General features: G+C 38.1%; 1 protein-coding gene across 1 annotated transcript in view; it reads right to left on the bottom strand.

The window, feature by feature from the left end:
- Window positions 1-321: 321 nt before the first annotated feature.
- The window catches only part of LOC131031562 (uncharacterized), a 99,497-nt gene continuing 80,902 nt past the window's right edge, over window positions 322-18,916 (bottom strand). The window contains exons 10-13 of the mRNA XM_057962714.2: window positions 18,857-18,904; window positions 18,552-18,633; window positions 880-933; window positions 322-652 (exon numbers count right to left, since the gene is read on the bottom strand). Of these exons, the coding sequence (XP_057818697.1) occupies window positions 582-652; window positions 880-933; window positions 18,552-18,633; window positions 18,857-18,904 (255 nt within the window). The 3' untranslated portion in view covers window positions 322-581. The remainder of the gene's footprint in view (window positions 653-879; window positions 934-18,551; window positions 18,634-18,856; window positions 18,905-18,916) is intronic.

Genomic DNA, 18,916 nt, shown 5'->3' with positions numbered 1-18,916 from the left:
TTATCAAGCCATGCTGCATCTAATATAGATAATATGTTAATTTGATAAACATCTTTGGCATTGGGATTAAGGATAATTGGATTGTTAAATATAGTCTATATATTAACAATGCGGTATAATGGCCTCTGACGCTGTTAAACGTCTTGCAGAACATGCACAAATTTCTCTCTGGGATAGCATTTTTGTCTATTACTAAAATGTACCTGATAACCACAATCAGGCATTGTAAGAAACCATACGATTTCAATATATTAAAAAACAAAATAATCTTAAAAAATATACCATCATATCCATTACAGAAAACTTTAAACAGCTTACCCAAGAGAGAATCAACCATTTGCATTTGATTGAAACTTTAAACAAAATAAATTACATAAATATTACAATAAATTGGAGGGACGTCAAACCCTTTTTAACTTCATATAAGGTTTGTTAATGAATTAATCTGCCCTTTACGGACACTTATTTTCATCGCATTTTGATTCTTTACAGAATATAATGATGAAAATTGTATGGCATCACCCTTACAGACAAAAAAAGGTAAGCAAAGGTGATTCGAACAAAGACTAGTATGCCAATGCTCATGCAACTCCTCTTGTTGTGCCCACACTGTCACCATTTGTACTTGTAGTTTCTTCCAAATCAATTTTCTCTGTCCAAATACAAGAATCATTAATGTGTTAGCACATATTGAGGAATGTATGAGATGTTTCTTAAACATAAATAATCGCATCTTTTCTGCAAAATGCAGGAGACTTATAGAATGAAGTAGTAACAATCCTTGCAAAGACGCAGATTAGGACTATTGCTCATAGAATGGACTGAAAGTGAAGTTGTAAAAGCATAAATAAACTTTTTGCTAAGGATAGACATTCTTACCAAACAAGGAGACTAGGGAAGGCTTCTTCTTTGGCTGGCTCTTTTCTTTAATCTCTGATAGTCAAGTAGAATAAATATTTGTCAATCTCTCTTCATATAAACCAACCAAATTTTAATCTAAAGGGTTTAAAAACAGTATGATCAATACACCCAAACTTTCTTAAACTTACACAACATTCTGAATCCAATTCACTTGCTTCTCTAAAAACTTGAAATCACCATTTAAACTTTCATCCCAGAAGTACATGACAAGCATAGTTGTAAAGATCAATACCTTATTTCACATGATACTGGCCAAACTAATGACAAATTTAATTAGATCACAAACTTAATTAGAATGTAAAGAATATGCTGATAATCAGGTAAATGCTTTTGTCCTTGGTGTAATTCCCTTATGAAGGCGCTTGGATCATATAAAGCTCCCTACAGTACTAATGCTGCAGAATGTGTAGAAGTACTTCCCAGAAAGGACTAAGGAATGAGGGCTAGTCCAAGAAGTAATTAAGTGATTATCTTTCCCAAAACATTTTGATAAAAAAATATCACTTAATGTGCTTCATTTGTGAAACACAATATTCAATATTTGTTGTTATGAGAGTGAAATGATTTCTTATTTTTCAAAAGTGCAATGTCACGAGACAGTGGTTGTTTCAGCCCAATATGATCATATAAACACAAATAGTTTATATAATGCAGGATTTACTTTAGACATGAGTTTCTATGATGCAGGGATAAAAATAAGATAGGTGTTATTGGGATGGAATGAGCTACCATGCGGATCCAATGGTTTTAGGTTAGCAAGAAACCAAATAGAGGATAATTAAGCTTCGGTTTAATTTCTATACTACCTAATATAAACTTGAACTTAGCTGCTAAAGAATAATTTTATATTGCTTTTGGATGTCATGCCTTCAGGCCATTATTGTCAAAGGGCCATTGATTTAAGCACACAGGCCAAAACATACTTCCATAGCCTAGGTGTAGGTGTACGGACAAGGCAAATAACCTACTACCCAAATTAATATGTATACATCCTACAAGCCAATCTATGGCCAAAGTAATAAATATAAAGCATAGCAAAATAATGAACATAAAGCCTAACTACAAAATATTAAAATGTAAAACCTATGGCAAAGCACAAAAGCCAAAGCAATTACATAGCCTACAAACCAGATATGTATAGTTTAGGGACAAAATCATACCCCTCAGGTGTTTTATTGCTATTTCAGGAAATCTATAGGAGATAAACAGCTTGGAGTAAAAAATCCCGTGCTATATTAATTAAATTGAAGAAAGCATTGAACATCAAGCTGTGCTTGTCTAAAGGTACAAACAGGTTGTTGATGGTCACCCACCATATTAGATCTCAATGTTTTAACTCGTATCATTAATCATTCTTGTATATTTGCATATTACCATTGTTGCAAGGCATTGGAAGCAGGCTTGTAATTTTCCCTACACTCTTACCTGTTGGCTAACATTTTTAGCTTTTCTATTTCACATTAGCTTAGTAAATATTTCACCTGCAAAGGATGGCAAAACGATGTATATTTTAAAAAGATTGCCTGCTAAAAAGATGTTTTCCCTAAAAATGTTACCTTTCAATAGTAACATTTTTCACCAAATAAAGTGCATGTTTTTATCTTGAGGAACGCAAGGAAAATTTCAATTAGACATAAATAATGTTAACTGATTGTTATCATTTAAGTTCATCTACAAAAGTACATATTTTGACAGTTCTGAATTGTGGTAAGGAAAATTACTCTAAAATGAATTGGAAGTAACGGTTGAAATATAGATTAAATGTCCATTTTTCATAAATATTTATCTATGTTTACTTTTCTTAGGAACTGCTATAAAAGCGTCCTTAACAAGGTTGAATCAATTGAGAGAATCTCAAACAATGAAAAAATGAGGAGAGGCTGCTCGGTGTCCGCTCAATAATTCCAGCTACATGCTACTCATAAAGATCATCAAGCAACAATAATTTAATGTTTACCAACTGTTGTGATATTTTCACACATCGCCCCATTGCAAATGGGGATCCCCACTTTTTTGCTTGGTAGCGTTAGTTGTCTTAGTTTAGTCATCTAGTTTGGCAGTAGTTTCTTCAGCTATTGGCCTCTTGCTTGAGAGGGGATGCAGTGCAACTTCTAGGTCAGGTCAGGGTATGGGTCTCGGGCAGTTTGATGGTAGTCAGGTCTCTCTCTAGGTTAGAATGAAGTTGTAGCGGCTCTCAAAAGCTTGAGTGATGAATGGAGATCAAAGCGAATCAATAGGATGATGCCTCATAGAGTAGCCTTCGAATCAGGTCAAGTGGATACTCTTAGGCCAGAGCTTGGAAGTCAAGAATAATCAAGGAAAAGGGAGCCATTATCTAAAGACGAAGTATTGAACATGCTAACTCAATGAACTTGGAACAATTGAATGAGGGTAATACCTTAGTAGGAGCAAATTGATAGGCTAAGTTCAGGTTAGTAAATCTGGCCGAGGTAGGAGACATTCCTCATGCCTCCAAATCCACGATTTATGGCTGCCTGCCTTAGATCTGCGACCTTCCTAGGCAAGACATTCCTTACTACCTCAAATCCACACCCAGGCAGGAAGGTAATGATTTTGTCCTTATGATCCATGCCTTGAGAAAGGAAGGAGCAATATTGATATTTGATCAAGCAAGTGAAGAAGTTGATGAAGCGTAGAGGTGTTTGAAGCTAACATGATTTGGAGAAGTCTAAGTGAACAACATTCCTCATTGCCTCTAAAGCCCGACACATGCCTTGCAGCCTAAAAAGTCCGACCTTCCTTGCATGCTCAAAACCCCGAACTTCAAAGCAGATGTTCCTTGCTCCCCAAGATCCACGGCCAGATCTTGAGAACATTCCTCACTGCCTCAAAAATCCGGCACATTCTTGACAATGTTCCTCACTGCCCGAAAAGTCCACCACATTCTTGACTATGTTCCTCATCCATCAAAAAGTCCAACACATTCCTTAAGCACATGCCTGACCTCCCTAAAAGCCCAGCATATGCCTAGCTGTTCCAAATGCATGGCAACATTCCTCACTGCTCTAAATCCACGGCCAGGCAAGAAGGTGGTGATTTTGTCCCTTTGATCCATGACTTAGCAATGGAAGGAACAATGTCGATATTTGATCAGGCAACAGATGAAGTAAAGGATAAAGGTGGCTGAACCAAAGTTCCAAACATTATTTGGATCTAAGTAAGCAACATTCCTCACTGCTTCAAAAACCCCAACCAGATCTTGAGGATGTTCCTCATCACCTCGAAAGTCCAGCACCTTCCTTACACCTCAAAATCTCTGATCACCTTCCTTGCACACTCAAAACCCCGGCATGTTCCCCTATCAACTCAAAACCCCAACATGTTCCTCATCACCTTAAATCCCCGGCCACTAGTCATGACATCCCTCACTGCCTAAAAAGTCCGGCACATTCCTTGCTGGCTGAAACCCACGACAATCTAGGTGACATCTCAGACTGAGACCTCCAAATCAGACCTCATTCAAGGTGAATTTTGGCAGGTTTATGAACAGATTTTTTGAGCAAATTTTACAAACCTTAAGTGCAAATCAAGGCAGACCAGGTTCTGATTTCCAGATCAGACCTTGGTGAGGGCAGTTTTAATCATTTTCTTAAATAAAATCATCATTTCAAGGACCAGAAAATTCAATTCCACATTTGAGAAGGGGCTGTGAAAAGCTTGATTTATGATAAGTTAGCATTACTCTCATTCATTCTATGGGGTTTTGATTCAAAATATGTTGTTTTCCAGGATTGATGCAAGAAAGATGAACAATTAGGGAGGAAATAAGATGCAAATGATCATCACAATCTTAAGGATACATAAGGAAGCAAATTGACATCATGGAGAACTTACCAGTGCATATTCAAGATACTCATGAAGGAGACGATGAAGATCCCCCATCAGCATGAAAGGGTAGAATAAGGATCAGCATTCAGAATGAAAGGCTCGGCAGCACTTCAAGCAAGGAAATTCATGACATGAAAGGAGACAAGGAACGCCCCAGCAGGGCAAGTATGGAGATCAACATAAAGGAAGGAGTTTTACAAATATCTTGAATTTCCTACGGGTACGTAGATCAACATAAAGGAAGGAGTTTTACAAATATCTTGAATTTCCTCTGGAAATCCAAGAATCATTGCTAGTACAAGGGAGTAATCTAGGAAAGGGAATTTCAAGATCAAAGAAGGTCAAGGACAGTCAAGATAAAGGATTCCGAGGTTGGGAAGTGAAACACATCATAAGGATGAATTCCCAAAGTATGAAGAAGGAATAGGCAAAAGTGATCAAGTCAAGAAAGATGATGCAATTTGGGAATATCTACCACCACCATATCATTCCCTCCATCAACACTGCAGGCGCTTGGAAATGTTGAGTATCAAGAGATATTGCCCAAATAACAAACACTTGTGATGAGTTACAAGGATTAGGTTGAGGTGGCGCCTAGTCATCTTCAAGCCAATCACATCATTCCAAGTCAAGGCATCCAAATTCAATGCACTTGGCTCATCCAATGAGGAGGATAACTACCACACGTGGAGGCACAAAGTTCGATGTACCTAACCTCATCATCCGTTGGTCAGAATTCAAAGGACATGTGTCAAGCATTAAATATTATGTATTGGGTGTAAGAAACCCTAATTAGGGTTTTAGGGTTTCTATCTTTCAATCTTGGCCATTAATTTGGACTTGATCCTGGCCATCCAATTGTATTGAGAGCACTATATAAGGCTCCACTTCCTCATTTGTAAAGGTAAATAGCTAATAGTTAATAGTTATTAGATCAAGAGCAGCAAGTTAGAAGTAGAAGTAGAGTAGGAGGAGAAGGCAGAAATTGTTGCCAAGCTTGTAAATAAACATCCTTTTCATTGAAGATATGGTGGAATGTGTTGTTTCTTCTACATAATTGCATGGTTTCTTGTTGGACCCTCATGTTAGATGAAGTTCATCGATTGTAATGGAGTAATGAGTGGATGTTGATAATTCCTTGGTTCATACTATTTGTGGTTGGATGATTTTCAACTGCAGTGCATGGTTAGCCTGAACATTAAATTTGTGCTAAGTTCAATCGTGGATATGTTTATTCAAGTTGCGTCAGTGTATTGGGTATTTGGGTGAATGATTCATGATATGAAAACCTTTCAATTCCCTTGGAAGATTGCATTGGTTTTGTCTAGTTGTTGGCAACATGGTGAAGCAAAGCTCATTTTAAGGAATGTGTCAATCCTCACATGATCTAGTGCTATAATTGATCTTAGGAGTAGTGTAGTCTCTCTAAATCCTCAATCTTTTTCATCTTTTTTTAATCAAGTAAAATTCTACGTTCCAGCAGCATTCAAACATTCAAGTTCAACGTAAGTCCCCCTTGTGATTCCAACAAAATCACGTCACAATCACTAAGCTACCCACACGTCAAGACCTGGCAATAGAAACCTTTGAGTCGTCTTGGTTGATCATATAATTTAGCATTTGAGAAGATTTTGTTCAAGTGAGGATAAGATACTTAGTATTTTATTCTGTGTTTCAGGTGCATAAAAAAGATATCAACACCAACCTTACTGCCCCTACCGACCATTGGAATGCATTCCAAGGTGGATAAGGAAGAGGCCAACTACGGAATGAGCTTGGCACAAAGAACATTAATTAGTAGTCTTCCCTCCAAATGGCAAACAGGCTGCCTGCTATGGACTTTACCTTTTGCTTCTTAGCATCACTGCTTAATATAGGACTGATATTGTAGTTTTACTTTTATTTTCCTCTTTAAACAATCTAAGGTTTTATTACACATCCCAATCTGATACATTTGATAGACATGAGAAATTTTGTGAAAAAAGTACAAAATTAAATACACAAGTTGATAATTGATAACTCAATTTAAATGTTGTTTACTCTCGTAGGGAACTTACTATTTTATATGTAGAGTAAACAAAGATATCATTTGTAGAACATAGAATAACAGAATATGACAATGTTAGAACAATAGAGTTTCAGGAAGATCTATCATTCATTATTGTATGCAATGTGTACAATGATCAATTGTGTAAATGATATTCAAATTTAAGTTCAAGTCTGAAGTTATATATATATTATTTTTCTTTACTGATATTTTTCTGTTTCTTATGTCACAGGTTGCTGAAGATAACATTAATTATTTCGATGCATCTACAGCAGTCTATTGACATATGCTTATAGTCTATGCTCACCGATCAAGGCATGCCTTGACCGGTCATGTCTTTTGACATGCCCGATCAAGACATGTCTTGATCGGTGCATAGGCACCATTTCAGTTAATATTACCACATTAACATGTGTTATGCCGATAACTATCGGTCATGTCATTTATCCTTTATCATGTGTTATACCGATAACTATCGGTCACGTTATTTACCATTTAACATGTTTAAACCGATAACAATTAATAATCGGGGCACGTCAATATAGTCATCCGATAAATGATCGGGATAAAATATAATTCTCAAATAAGTGATCGGTATTAACATGTGATTAGGATGATAGCTATTATTGTTATCATATGATAGCATCAATCGATGCTATCGTATGATAGCTATGATAGTTATAACTCTGGTCTGATCACAACATGAGTAATATCATCGATTATGCATATAAGATGATTATGACAAGTTCATTTATTTAATCATGAGGTCGATGTTTATATTGTAGTTATATCGATAAGGTAGATGATTGAATGAGAGATAAATGAAGTCTCTCATTCAATCATCTATCTTACCGAAGCTACTAAGTTTCAACAAATTGGTTCCTGACACAACAAAATGGGTACAATAAATACTATCCAAAGGTTGGTTAAGACTACCAACCGCCAGGAACACCAAACCGACTACCTGTCGAGAACAAATGATAGCATTACATAACTAACCAACTAATACTTACTCAATTAACACTTCGGCTAACAAAACATTTATTTATTAACAATTGGCATAAGCTGCTGACTACATCAGCCCCCCGAAAAAATAAGTCGTATTCCAAACGATAGAAACCAAGAATGGGGCTATGTACAACAAAGAACTACTGAGGAGGGTGAGAGGACGTTTCGAAGGCAAGTAGAGGACACCAGAATGGATGTGGCCCTAGAAGTGGAGAGCCGCTAACAAAGTCGTTGCACCTGATCCATGTGGATATTCCGGTCACGTTGCACCACAAGCTCACGTTCTCAAGATCCCTTCACCATGTGAACTACCTCCATTAGGTCTTGTTTGGTCCGCTTTGACTCCTAGGTCGTAGCTTCCTATTGCTCCTCCAGTGTTAACACCTTGGCGTCCCTCTTTGCCAATTTTGCCCTCTGTTGCGCCAATTTACTCTCACGCTCAACCAACTGAGCCTCCCTCTTGGCCAAGGTGGCCTCCAAGGCTATGCGACACTCTCATTCTGTAGTGGTGAGCTAAGTTTGCTAGGCAAGCTGCTCTTGGAAATAGGCCATTTGAGCAAACAACTTGCTCCTAGTAGCTTCTGCCTATCTAAGTGCATTCACTTTCACTATATGAGCTTCCTCCATAGAAATTGTTGCCCTCTTCATCCTATAGAACACATCCTGAAAGCATGCCTCCATACAGTGGGGTGCAATTAGCACTCGGCCATGCCTTCCAACCATGGTGGGTAGGATGGGTGCCATGTTGCCAGCATGTCGGGGGTCTCCACCATGGACCATCCATGAGAGTCAAAGCAACGAAAGAACTCCCCCTCACAATCTACTTGCATAAATGCATGAATCTTGTCTACTTTGGTGGCCACCAATGGAGTGAGACCAATATCCATCTTTCGAGAGAGTTCAACCACTTCCTGCGTGACCAGAGCTATATCCTCCAACTCTAATAAGTAATAGGTACCTTTGCACTGTACCAATTACATCATGGGTATCCCAATGAGAAATCTAAATGTGCATTCCCTGGGTCTTGTCCTCACTAGAGTCATCCGATTCCTCATCCTTTGAAGCCTTAGCCTTTGCTGACTAAGAAGTACTAGCAAGCTCTCGTGTGTCGTGCTCACCAGGCTAAGTAGCCATGGGCTCATTTTTCTTGACGATATGAACCATCTCCACTGGGTTCCCCTGCAAATGTCAACTGCTCTTCTCCGTACTCAAGTGCCTGCTCTATCTCTCCTTCAATTGCCAAAAGCTCTACATCTCCTTCTACTGACAAAAAATCCAGGTTCTCCAAGAGACTTGGTGATGGTGGTGGAGAGGGGTGGTGGGTGCCACTTGAAATTTACTAAGCCAACTATCCACCCCAATATCTTCGACTCCCCTGAATTCGGTGGTGCTACTTCAACGTAGCTGGCATTTTTGTAGAGGCGCCTAGCCTAGTAATGGTGTGGTAGCTGGTACCACAATGGTGGCACTTGGCAGAATATGGCATTGGTGCAACAACCGATGCACTCTCACAACAATTGCTACTAGTGTGGCTTCCCGAACACCCTCTTTTGTAGAAATTCTAAGTGGTGTAGTGGATGAGAGTATGACAGGTGTGGTGGGCAAGAGTATGGCAAGCGAGAATGCGACACTCTCGACAACCGTCTTTGCTGGAGGTGGAGGTGGTGGCTGCAATGTCACTGAGTATACTCCTGCTGAATCCTCTTCCTTTGAATTGGAATGTTTCGAACTGGTGCTCAATGTGTCCTCGGATGAGGACAAGACTACAATTGTCTTGTCTTCAATGCTCTCTTTCTAGCACTTTCGTTTTCTTGGTTGAGGCATAGTTGATGGATCGGCCTCCTTGCCAACCACTTAGATGCCTGTTTTAGTGCAGTAAAATGATGTTGGCCATTTTGACTCCAATTGTCCCACAAGTTGTGGTTGTCCCCATCTGTCGGGAGGCACTTGTGTGTCAATGGCATCGAGGAATAATCCAATGGCATGTTGGGTCATTTAGAAGGCATTGTGCATTAGACTAAGGAAGTCATGAATTCTATCTGATAATCCTCTCACCCAATTATAGACCCTTCCCACGCTGAGTTGGATCATAAAGTCGATCATCCAAAAAGAAACATTTGAACCGCGACTGACGCCCATCAACGGACACTTGAGCAGGTCCAATATACATTTCCATTTTGCTGTGGCAAGGAAGTTCTTTTTTAACCCTCTATTTCCTCTTGAGCTCAAAATACCATCGCACTCCTTTGGTGTAAAATCTTGTCAACACACACATTGGATTAATGCTTCTTTCTTTTGTGGATTCATCTTCTTGGGTTTCCCCACATAATTACCTGTAGAAGGGGTGCCCAACACCCTTTATCGAAAGCAAAATAGTTTATATTAGTGCAACTATACATGGAAATTGAAAACAAATCAATAATCATTTTATTGTTCCTTTATCGAAAGCATCACCGTCATCAACTAGTTCATTAGAACCACAAGCAACAAGTGCCACTCCAACTAGCTACACTATGCAAGTCTTGTGTAACAGCCTTGTGCCCATAATCCGTGAAGACAACGAAAATTTGAGTAACACAAGTATCCCACTCACAATACTCATGCACTAACTACATCCCAATGCATCCTTGTGCTTTTACTTTTTGCGTGAGAGGAGATGCATATTAAAATGTGCATACACCAACTACTCTACATTTTCTAACACAAACCGATTGCGGTTTAACTGAGTGGATAAAGGAAAATGCACTGTAGTTCTACTACACTGAAAAGGATCTCACAACTTATTGAGATTCGAGATTGTAAATGCAACATTAAAATAATAGTTGCCAGCAAAAAGTACAAAAAATTTTAATTAAAAAAAATGCATGGAGTAGAATTTTGATGGGAAGAGGATGTGAGTAAATAAATCCTTGATCATGGAGGTACCACCATCTATAAATGCCCTCCTTATATCTCTATATGGTACTTTTTTTTTTCCCTAAGAGGGTGCTACCATAGAGAGATGTTGGAAGCTAGGCAACAGTTACTAAAGTCTTTCTTGATTTATAGATGTTAAGGTACATAGTTGTGGTTGAGTTTGTGCATTGTTTGTACAAGATTGAAAATTGTTTGGGGATAGCTATTGAAGTTGATCTGGGGGAAGGTGCCTCTGCCTTCTTTGACAAAATTAAGGTTTTGGCTATCAAAGGTTATCAGGTTAGACGTCAACAACGAAAATGATAAGAGTTAAGTGGCACTTTTTATTTATGATAATGCAAAAGTTTTGCTTTGACCCGATTTGGTTACGATGGATGTATGAGTGTGTCTTTATGGCATGCTTCTCTATCTCTATCAACAACTCCCTTTGAGGGTTTTTTGATTCCACCAATGGGTTGGGACAGAGCAATCCTTTGTCCTCAGCTCTATTTGTGGTGATGGCAGAGGCCATGAGGAGATCTTTCAAAACCTAGAAAAGACAGAATAGGTGGAGAGGTGTGTGAGTGGCGGTTGGTTTCGGTAATCTCACTCATATTTAGTTTGCAAATGATACTGCAGCTACATGCGGGTCTTAGGGCAGATTTCGAACAATGATAAGTCGGAGATTTTCTTTTTAAATACCAAGGCGACAGTTCAGAGGAGGATTGTTAGTTTCTTGGAATTCAAGATCAATAGCTTGCCCTTGAACTATTTGGGTGCACCAATGTTTAATGGTGCAAGCAGGTCTAAGTTGTGGGATGATGATGTTTCTAGGTGTCGAGACCGAATTTCCCTATAGAAATGAAAATGGTTAACTTTGGCAGGAAGGATTACTATGATTAAATTTGTTTTGGCTGCGATACCTATCTTTGTTATGTCTTGCTTTCAAATTACTAGTAAGGTATTGGGTCATCTGGAGGGCCTTTCAAAGAATTTTTTATGGGAAGATGCTGAGGAGAAGAAATTACCATTGATCAATTGGGACAAAGCATGTTTACAGAAGAAGGTGGGTGGTGCAAGTCTAAGGAACTTAAAAATGCAAAATATGGCTTTGGGAGCAAGTGTTGATTTGTTAGATGTATAGAGAGCCTTAGAAACTTTGGTGCAGGGTTTTACAAACTAAATATCTTGACAATAATGAATCTAGCAGGATTATTACGATTACAAACTCGAGTGAAGGTTTTGTTGTGTGGAGGTTTATTTAAGAATGCAAATCAATAATAACTGATCACTTGTCATGGAAGATCAATGATGGGAAGCTGGCAGATTTTTGGGAGGGGCAAGTCCCATTGAGAGATGTCGTTGATTTTGTCGATGAATTGGAGGTGCTAAAGAACTACATTGGTACTAAGGTGGATGACTACTTGGTTTCCGCCTCCTCTGGTACTGATGTTGACTTCACTTGGAAGAATATTCAAAACTTACCGATTTCACAAGAATTCAAGTACGCGTTTAATGTCGAATTAAGTAGGAGAAAAAATTATCTTAGTTTGGAAAACAATGTCATTTTTTGGCATCGGTCCAAGTCAGGTGGTTACACTACAAAACTCGACTTTTAGATTCCACAAGCGGTTCTTCGTGCTCTCAATTGGCCTACTTGGGTGTGTTGGCATCCTATGGTTTTGCCTAAAGCCGACTCATTCTTGTGGACAGCACCAAAAAAACACATCTTGACTAGGGAGAGGCTCTGTTCACTTGGTCTTCAGGGCCCTAGTCAATCCTTCTTATGTAAGGACACGACAAAGACAGTTGACCATCTTTTGGTGGAATGTGCTTTTTCTTCCCAATGGTACGACTAGATACAAGAGACGCTGGGTTGGGTGGGGCCAAGATAGAATGATACTTTTGAACTCATTCTTGGTTAGTTTAGGATGAACAAGAACTCTTTATGGGCCGGTTTGTGGTGGTTTGCGCCTTCTATGGTGGCCTGACATATTAGGAAGGACGTAAAGTGGAATCCACCAAAAGCTAGTTGGATGAAGATTAATTTTGATGGTGCCACCAAGGGCTAGTTGTATGGTTAGAAACACGGAAGGCAAAATCCTAATGATGACAGGAAGACGGATGGATGAGCCACACATAATGATTGCAGGGAGAAAATTAAAAATTGAGAAATTGCAGTTGGAGGGAGACTCACAAATAGTTGTTAATGCTATTTGAATCAGGTAAATTCCAAATTGGAAGCTTGGTAATTTGCTTAGACTGATTCAAAAGGAAATCAAACATTTAGTGACTTCACAATAAGTGTAAGGCACGTGTATCAGGAAGGAAATGGGTTGGCAGATGGCGTTGCCAAAACAACAGTGGATATGACATCGGAGGAGGTTGAGGTCATGTCATTTGCAGATTGGCATGAGCTTCCTAACATTGGCATTGCATCCCAAGATCACCATATCAATCAGGCTCGATGAACAAGACAACCTTCATTATGATCTTTTATGCGTAATGAAGAGGGGTACAAAAGAGGCAGGCACATCATCCCATTGGAGGCTATTTAGGCAAGGCATGTGGCATATGCCGCAAGGTAACATTTGACGCATACAATTACGAACTCATCTATTTGTCTTATTTCAAGAAAGAGGCAGATAGCTTTTTTATGGCGATATCTCTGAGTGGAGGCTGATCAAGATCTTCAAAAACAGGATAGGGGTGGTCCTTCATGCCCTACACATGGTCCTCAATGATGTTTACTTGAATTGAAATGATAGATATTGAGTTAATTCGGATGTGGCGTCACTGTTTTGTGTTATGTTGCTTGATGAGGGGGAGAGAGAGTATGGTGGGTGCTCTTATGGAAAAATTGGTTTGGAAGCAATGGTGTGGTGGTTTGTGTGGCTATCTTATGCGCGCTATCCTAGGTTGAGGCTTGATTATGGAGGGTGATATGCAATCGAATTTGGGAAAGGAACATGATCCCCTCGTGCCCTTTGTAGTGTGGGGTATTGGAATGAATGTTGTAGAACGAAGAGCGTTGGCACACACAATTATCAATTTCTTGAAGAGCTATGTTGAGGGAGTTGATGTCAGTGACACGTGGTGGGCTCTTCCTTTGATGACGGACGTTGGTGACGAAGCTGAGGAGGCTGGTGTGGATGGGGAAGTGGCATAATGGATGGGTTTATGTTTCTACTTGCAAATTTCAACTTTTTGTCTATAGTGTGATGTAGTGTCCCTTTTTGAACAAGATACTATAAATGTCAAAAGCTGGGTAGATGCTTAAGTAGGGTTTACACAGTAATATATGCTTGTCTCAAGTGTCTAAGTGTCTAGATGTCTGGGTCGTTTTGGAAGCAATACCCTATGTATGCAAATGTTAGACGGTACGACCCAACAAAAGGGGATTGATGGAATCCATTTTTTTTATATTAATATGAGTGTGGCCCCATGGTGCCATATACATACATACATACATATATACATACATACACATACACATACACATACACATACACATACACATACATATATGTATATGTATATGTATGTACATGTACATGTACATGTACATATACATATACATATACATATACATATGTATATGTATATGTATATATACACACACACACATATATTACATGTTTTTTTGTAAGGATGAGCCCAACCACCAAACACAAACCAAGATCCGTATTAGAACTGGTGACTTACCATAAAACCATTGGAAACACCCTTGTCTTTATGTATTAGAGATAAGATCCATTGTGATAAGGAAAGCTTGCAAATTGTGTCCCCTTTTATTCTCAGTGCTGCTGCATTGGCATTGTCAAAGTTAGTGAAATAGACGAGCAAAGACTTGGCTACCTTTATGCTTATTTAGTGGGTAGGATTTGATGCAAGCCTATGCCTCCTATTGCACCTAAGTGAGAGTTTCATTCCTCCCTATCATTGATGGGTATGTAGACTGTATTATTTAATAGTTATATTTATGGAAAAGTTTGTTTCATCAATTTTGGAGGTGGTTGGAACACTAACCATATTGAATGATAATTAAACCCTTTTTGTTGAGCGAATTGTCAACAGATTATAGTCCCTTTTTGGGTGGAATTTTTATAATAATTTGATCAAATGGAATTTTCATAATGACTTGCTCAAATGATGTCCAAATCATAGAAGCTTTCCATTTACACAAGAATGACATGACAGATTGAAAGTGTAAATAGAAATCAATTACTTGGGTTTAAAACAAGAAAACATGGAAAAAAATAGCAAAATAAAAATGCTAAAATATTCACAAGAATAAAGAAAAAAAATTGATTTTGTTATTTCATGCCGAATATAGTGTATGAAGAGAAATGAACATGAGACATACATAATGAATTTGTTCAATGTTGCCAATTACTTTAAAAATTTCAATGAGTATCAAATTCTGAATCAAGTACCCATTACAACTTCAGACTTAAGAGCCATGGCATAAGGTTTACCAAAATTCAAGCAAAAAATATGAAATCTAACAAACTTCAACAAGACCCCCAAAAATCATTTCAATTCACCCTAAAATTCGTATCGAAAAGGGCTTGGAATTTTTATTAAAATATATTTTCAAAATGCATTTTCAATTGTGTTTTTTAATTTTTTTTGTATTTTTGACAAGCTGCCACTTGCTGTTGTAGATGTGCTGACGTGATGGCTGCGGACCTTGAAGTATTGGTTTCCACTTGATATTTCATACACCTAGTTCATACTTGTGTTGAGTGTTGTTGAGGGAGTTGAGAATCATGTGAATATCCTCTTTTTAGGAGACTAACATGATTTGCAGTATTGTGAGAGACTAATTTTGACATTGAAGTGTCTTTGTCTTGTAACCCTTTAAGAATCTGTCCTACAATCCGCGATAAAATTATTTGACATTATGTTTCATTAGTTTTCAGATTTTTTCCTTTATCTGTGTTTTTAGGTTTTGTTTTTAATAATTTATTTATTCCTACTTTTCACTAAAATCAAATATTGGTGAACCAATAGTATATTCCTTGACTACACCATCCACCAAGGTACAAAGCCCTAGAGACATGATTGGGCCAAGTTTGGCCCCTTGGTGATTTTGATGAACACAATCTCCCTGCTCATGCTTGTTTAGCTGAAGGACAACTTCTGGTTTAGCTGTATGCTTACTCATCATGTTGTAATCCACTAGTTCTAAAAAGGGCAGAGATGCCAATATCTATGTAATCCAGTTGTTTCCACTAAAAACATAACAATATTTTAAAGATTTTGATTTTTGATTTTTAATTAGTAGTATATTTAGTAATGTTTATTTCTTTTGCATGTTGTAAATATGTTTTTTATATTAAAGTTTTTTTGCAAATTTGTATTAGTCAAGTTTAATCATGAATTTTTCTTTTGGGCAATTTTTATCAACCTTGAGACATAGCTTAAGAGTACATAAGCATAAAACCAGTAATGTTGGAGGCATTCCCAAATTTGTAGATCACTAACTCATATGTTCACCTTCTCTAAAAGACTAAAAAAGTTTGTTTCTAGAGTGAAAAGTTGAAAAAAAAATGAACTAAAAATGTAAAACCCAGAATTTATATATTATAGGAAAGAGGACAGACCTTTTTAAAACTAACTGGTAAGAAACACAGCTTATTCAATAAAATGTGTTTAATTTGTTAAACAGCAATGTTTAGACATTTTTTACATCTTTTTTAAATTGCAGTTTTTTCACCTATAAACCCAATTCTGGGCAAAACCCAATCAGTCAGTTCAAAGTAGCATGACCTCAAGCTTGGGCTGCAGTTATTCCCGGATTTTGCTACTATGGTATAAATAACTTGAATTAAAACTGAAGTTTCACAACACATATGCCCACCCCATTTGATATCCTAAAATGTCAAAAAAAGTTTAAACCAGTCCAGGTATGCTCATATTCCTAAATGTTTAAAACAGCTTCCAAGCCCCGCTAACATTTAAGTCCTATTATTTTTATATAACTACATTGATGTTCGCAGTTGCTTCTGATACCCTCCCATGTGGCTGCACACTCCCCTCCAGACCTTTCACAGATCCATGGAACTCCTCAGCTCCATTATCTTTTGCTTATCATTTCTTGTTCCCACTCTCTTATGTTGGGTGTTTCTTTATTTTTTGGTGGCGATGAATGCTACTTTGATCACACTTCTTTCCTTTCTTTCAATCATGTGGATTTTGCAGGTGTTGTTCATAGGTAGGTTGAAATCAATGCAGTTTGTGCTTTTTCTAGGGCTAGGGTTTCAAGCATGGTTCCAAAAAATCCATTAATATTCTTGAATTGAAGCTGGAAGTTTTGGACAAAGAGGCGCATTATGCTGAATCAGGGATTACCTGCAAGTTTCACACTTTCTAGATGATTCTATAAGCATTGGATCCCTTTCTCTCTTAAGAATTAGTCATTTATCACATCACACAGAGTTAGGCAAGGCCCCTCTTTGTCTGAAGCTTTGATATCCTAGGTTCAACTCCCCATGCAACACCTTAGCGCTTTCAGTTTGGGTTAGGTTGCCTAGTTTCCCCCTAAAGTTTTGGTGCCCCCAGCTTGTCAGCCATCGGTAACTCCTTAGGGAAGCTTAACCATATTTCTTGGGATATACTATTGTGCTCTCATCGGTCGGTGGTTCCCAGGAAAGCCTCCCTCTTGCAGCGATGTTCTTCTCCCTCCAGAAAACATCTTAAGGGCATTGGGTTTCCTGCTGACCTTTCGGGTGGCGAATCTATCTTGAGGTTCTTCTCTGCGGCGCAGATTTTGTAGTGGAAGGGGCTTGAGGAGGGGTTTTCCCCCTCTCTCTCTTTCCTTCCCTTCTTTCGGTTTCCTTGCTTTCTTTTTCTTTGGTTCTTTGTTGCTTTTGTTTGGGCACCGTTTGGTGTCCCTGCTGCGGGCTGGCCTCCTTGTTTGGCTGTGGGCAGTCCCTTTGACCCGTTTTGTGGTCTTTTGTTGGACATTAATAAATTTATCTTATCTTATCTCATCTCATCCTACCTTCGCCCACCTGCTTGTTGAGATGGACTTCTTGGGTGCTTTGGTGAGGAGATTTGGCTCAAGGTTGGTGATCATATTTGGAAGCAGCAACCAGAATATGAAAGGACTGCCTTCAGGTGTAGGTTTTGCTATGCTCGTGGTCATCTGGTGGATGTTTTCTCACAAAAAAAGGATTAAGTGCTCTAAGGTGGATTCTTGGTGGAAAGGGGTTGAACCTCAGCTTCAACAGATTCTGGTTGACTGTCCTTTTTCCACTTCATCTCATCATGTTTCTGCCTTAAAAGATTTGGTGGTCCTTGCAAAGGTTCCTTCTGAGATTTCACCTCCTCATTTGCTTATAGATCAAGAATTGCATAGACTTATAATTATCAAAATTAGCATCAGCATATAACATTAGATCAAGTATTTGAGGTCATCACAAGAGTGCTCTATCCGTCTAATATTGCTTCATAAAAGGGTCTGCATTTGTAGTAAAATTAATATTTCAGAAGGGGGAAAGAATAATCACATAGCATAGCTTTTTGCAGCACACTTCCTTTAGCTAGTTGGATTCTTCTTGAGTCAAGCTATAAGTGATTCACTATTGACCAAGAAACGTAACACTTGAAATGCTTGTAGCTAGAGTAAAAACAACTATAAAAGCAGCAAACAGTTATTTTTATTACAATCAGTATATATGTTACACATTAGATATTAACCATGATGACCTAAAGCAGATCCTAGGAATGATCCCATGAAAAATATTAATAATATTTTAAGAAAAGACCCAATCAATGATCAAATACTTAGTATAACAATATGCTTGAACAGTTTGCGCCCTACCAGTTGTTCCTTGGATTGCTTTAAACATGTCGCGGTTATTATAAGTATATCCAACAAAATGACCATCCTTCGATGTTAACATCTGCAGGAAAACAGGCTTCAGTTTTTAAAAACATCACAAACCAATATACTTGTACAACAGAATTAGTACTGTTACAAAATTTCCTAACATAAATATACATTGTATATTTAAAACATGTTCTGAATCTCATAATTATATTCATATGCTAAAGTCATTCTTATTACACCACAAACCCCTACATTTATTTACACTTTAAAGGATGTGAATTTAGTAAATCACATACCTTACGCCAAGGCCCTGACCTTAATTTTGGTGGCTGTGGAGGTTCAACCTGTATGAAAAA

The sequence above is a fragment of the Cryptomeria japonica genome, chromosome 8 (assembly GCF_030272615.1).
Source record: "Cryptomeria japonica chromosome 8, Sugi_1.0, whole genome shotgun sequence".
Taxonomy (NCBI): Eukaryota; Viridiplantae; Streptophyta; class Pinopsida; order Cupressales; family Cupressaceae; genus Cryptomeria; species Cryptomeria japonica.
Note: the sequence above shows the minus strand (reverse complement) of the source record. Positions and strands in the feature narration are given on the sequence as shown.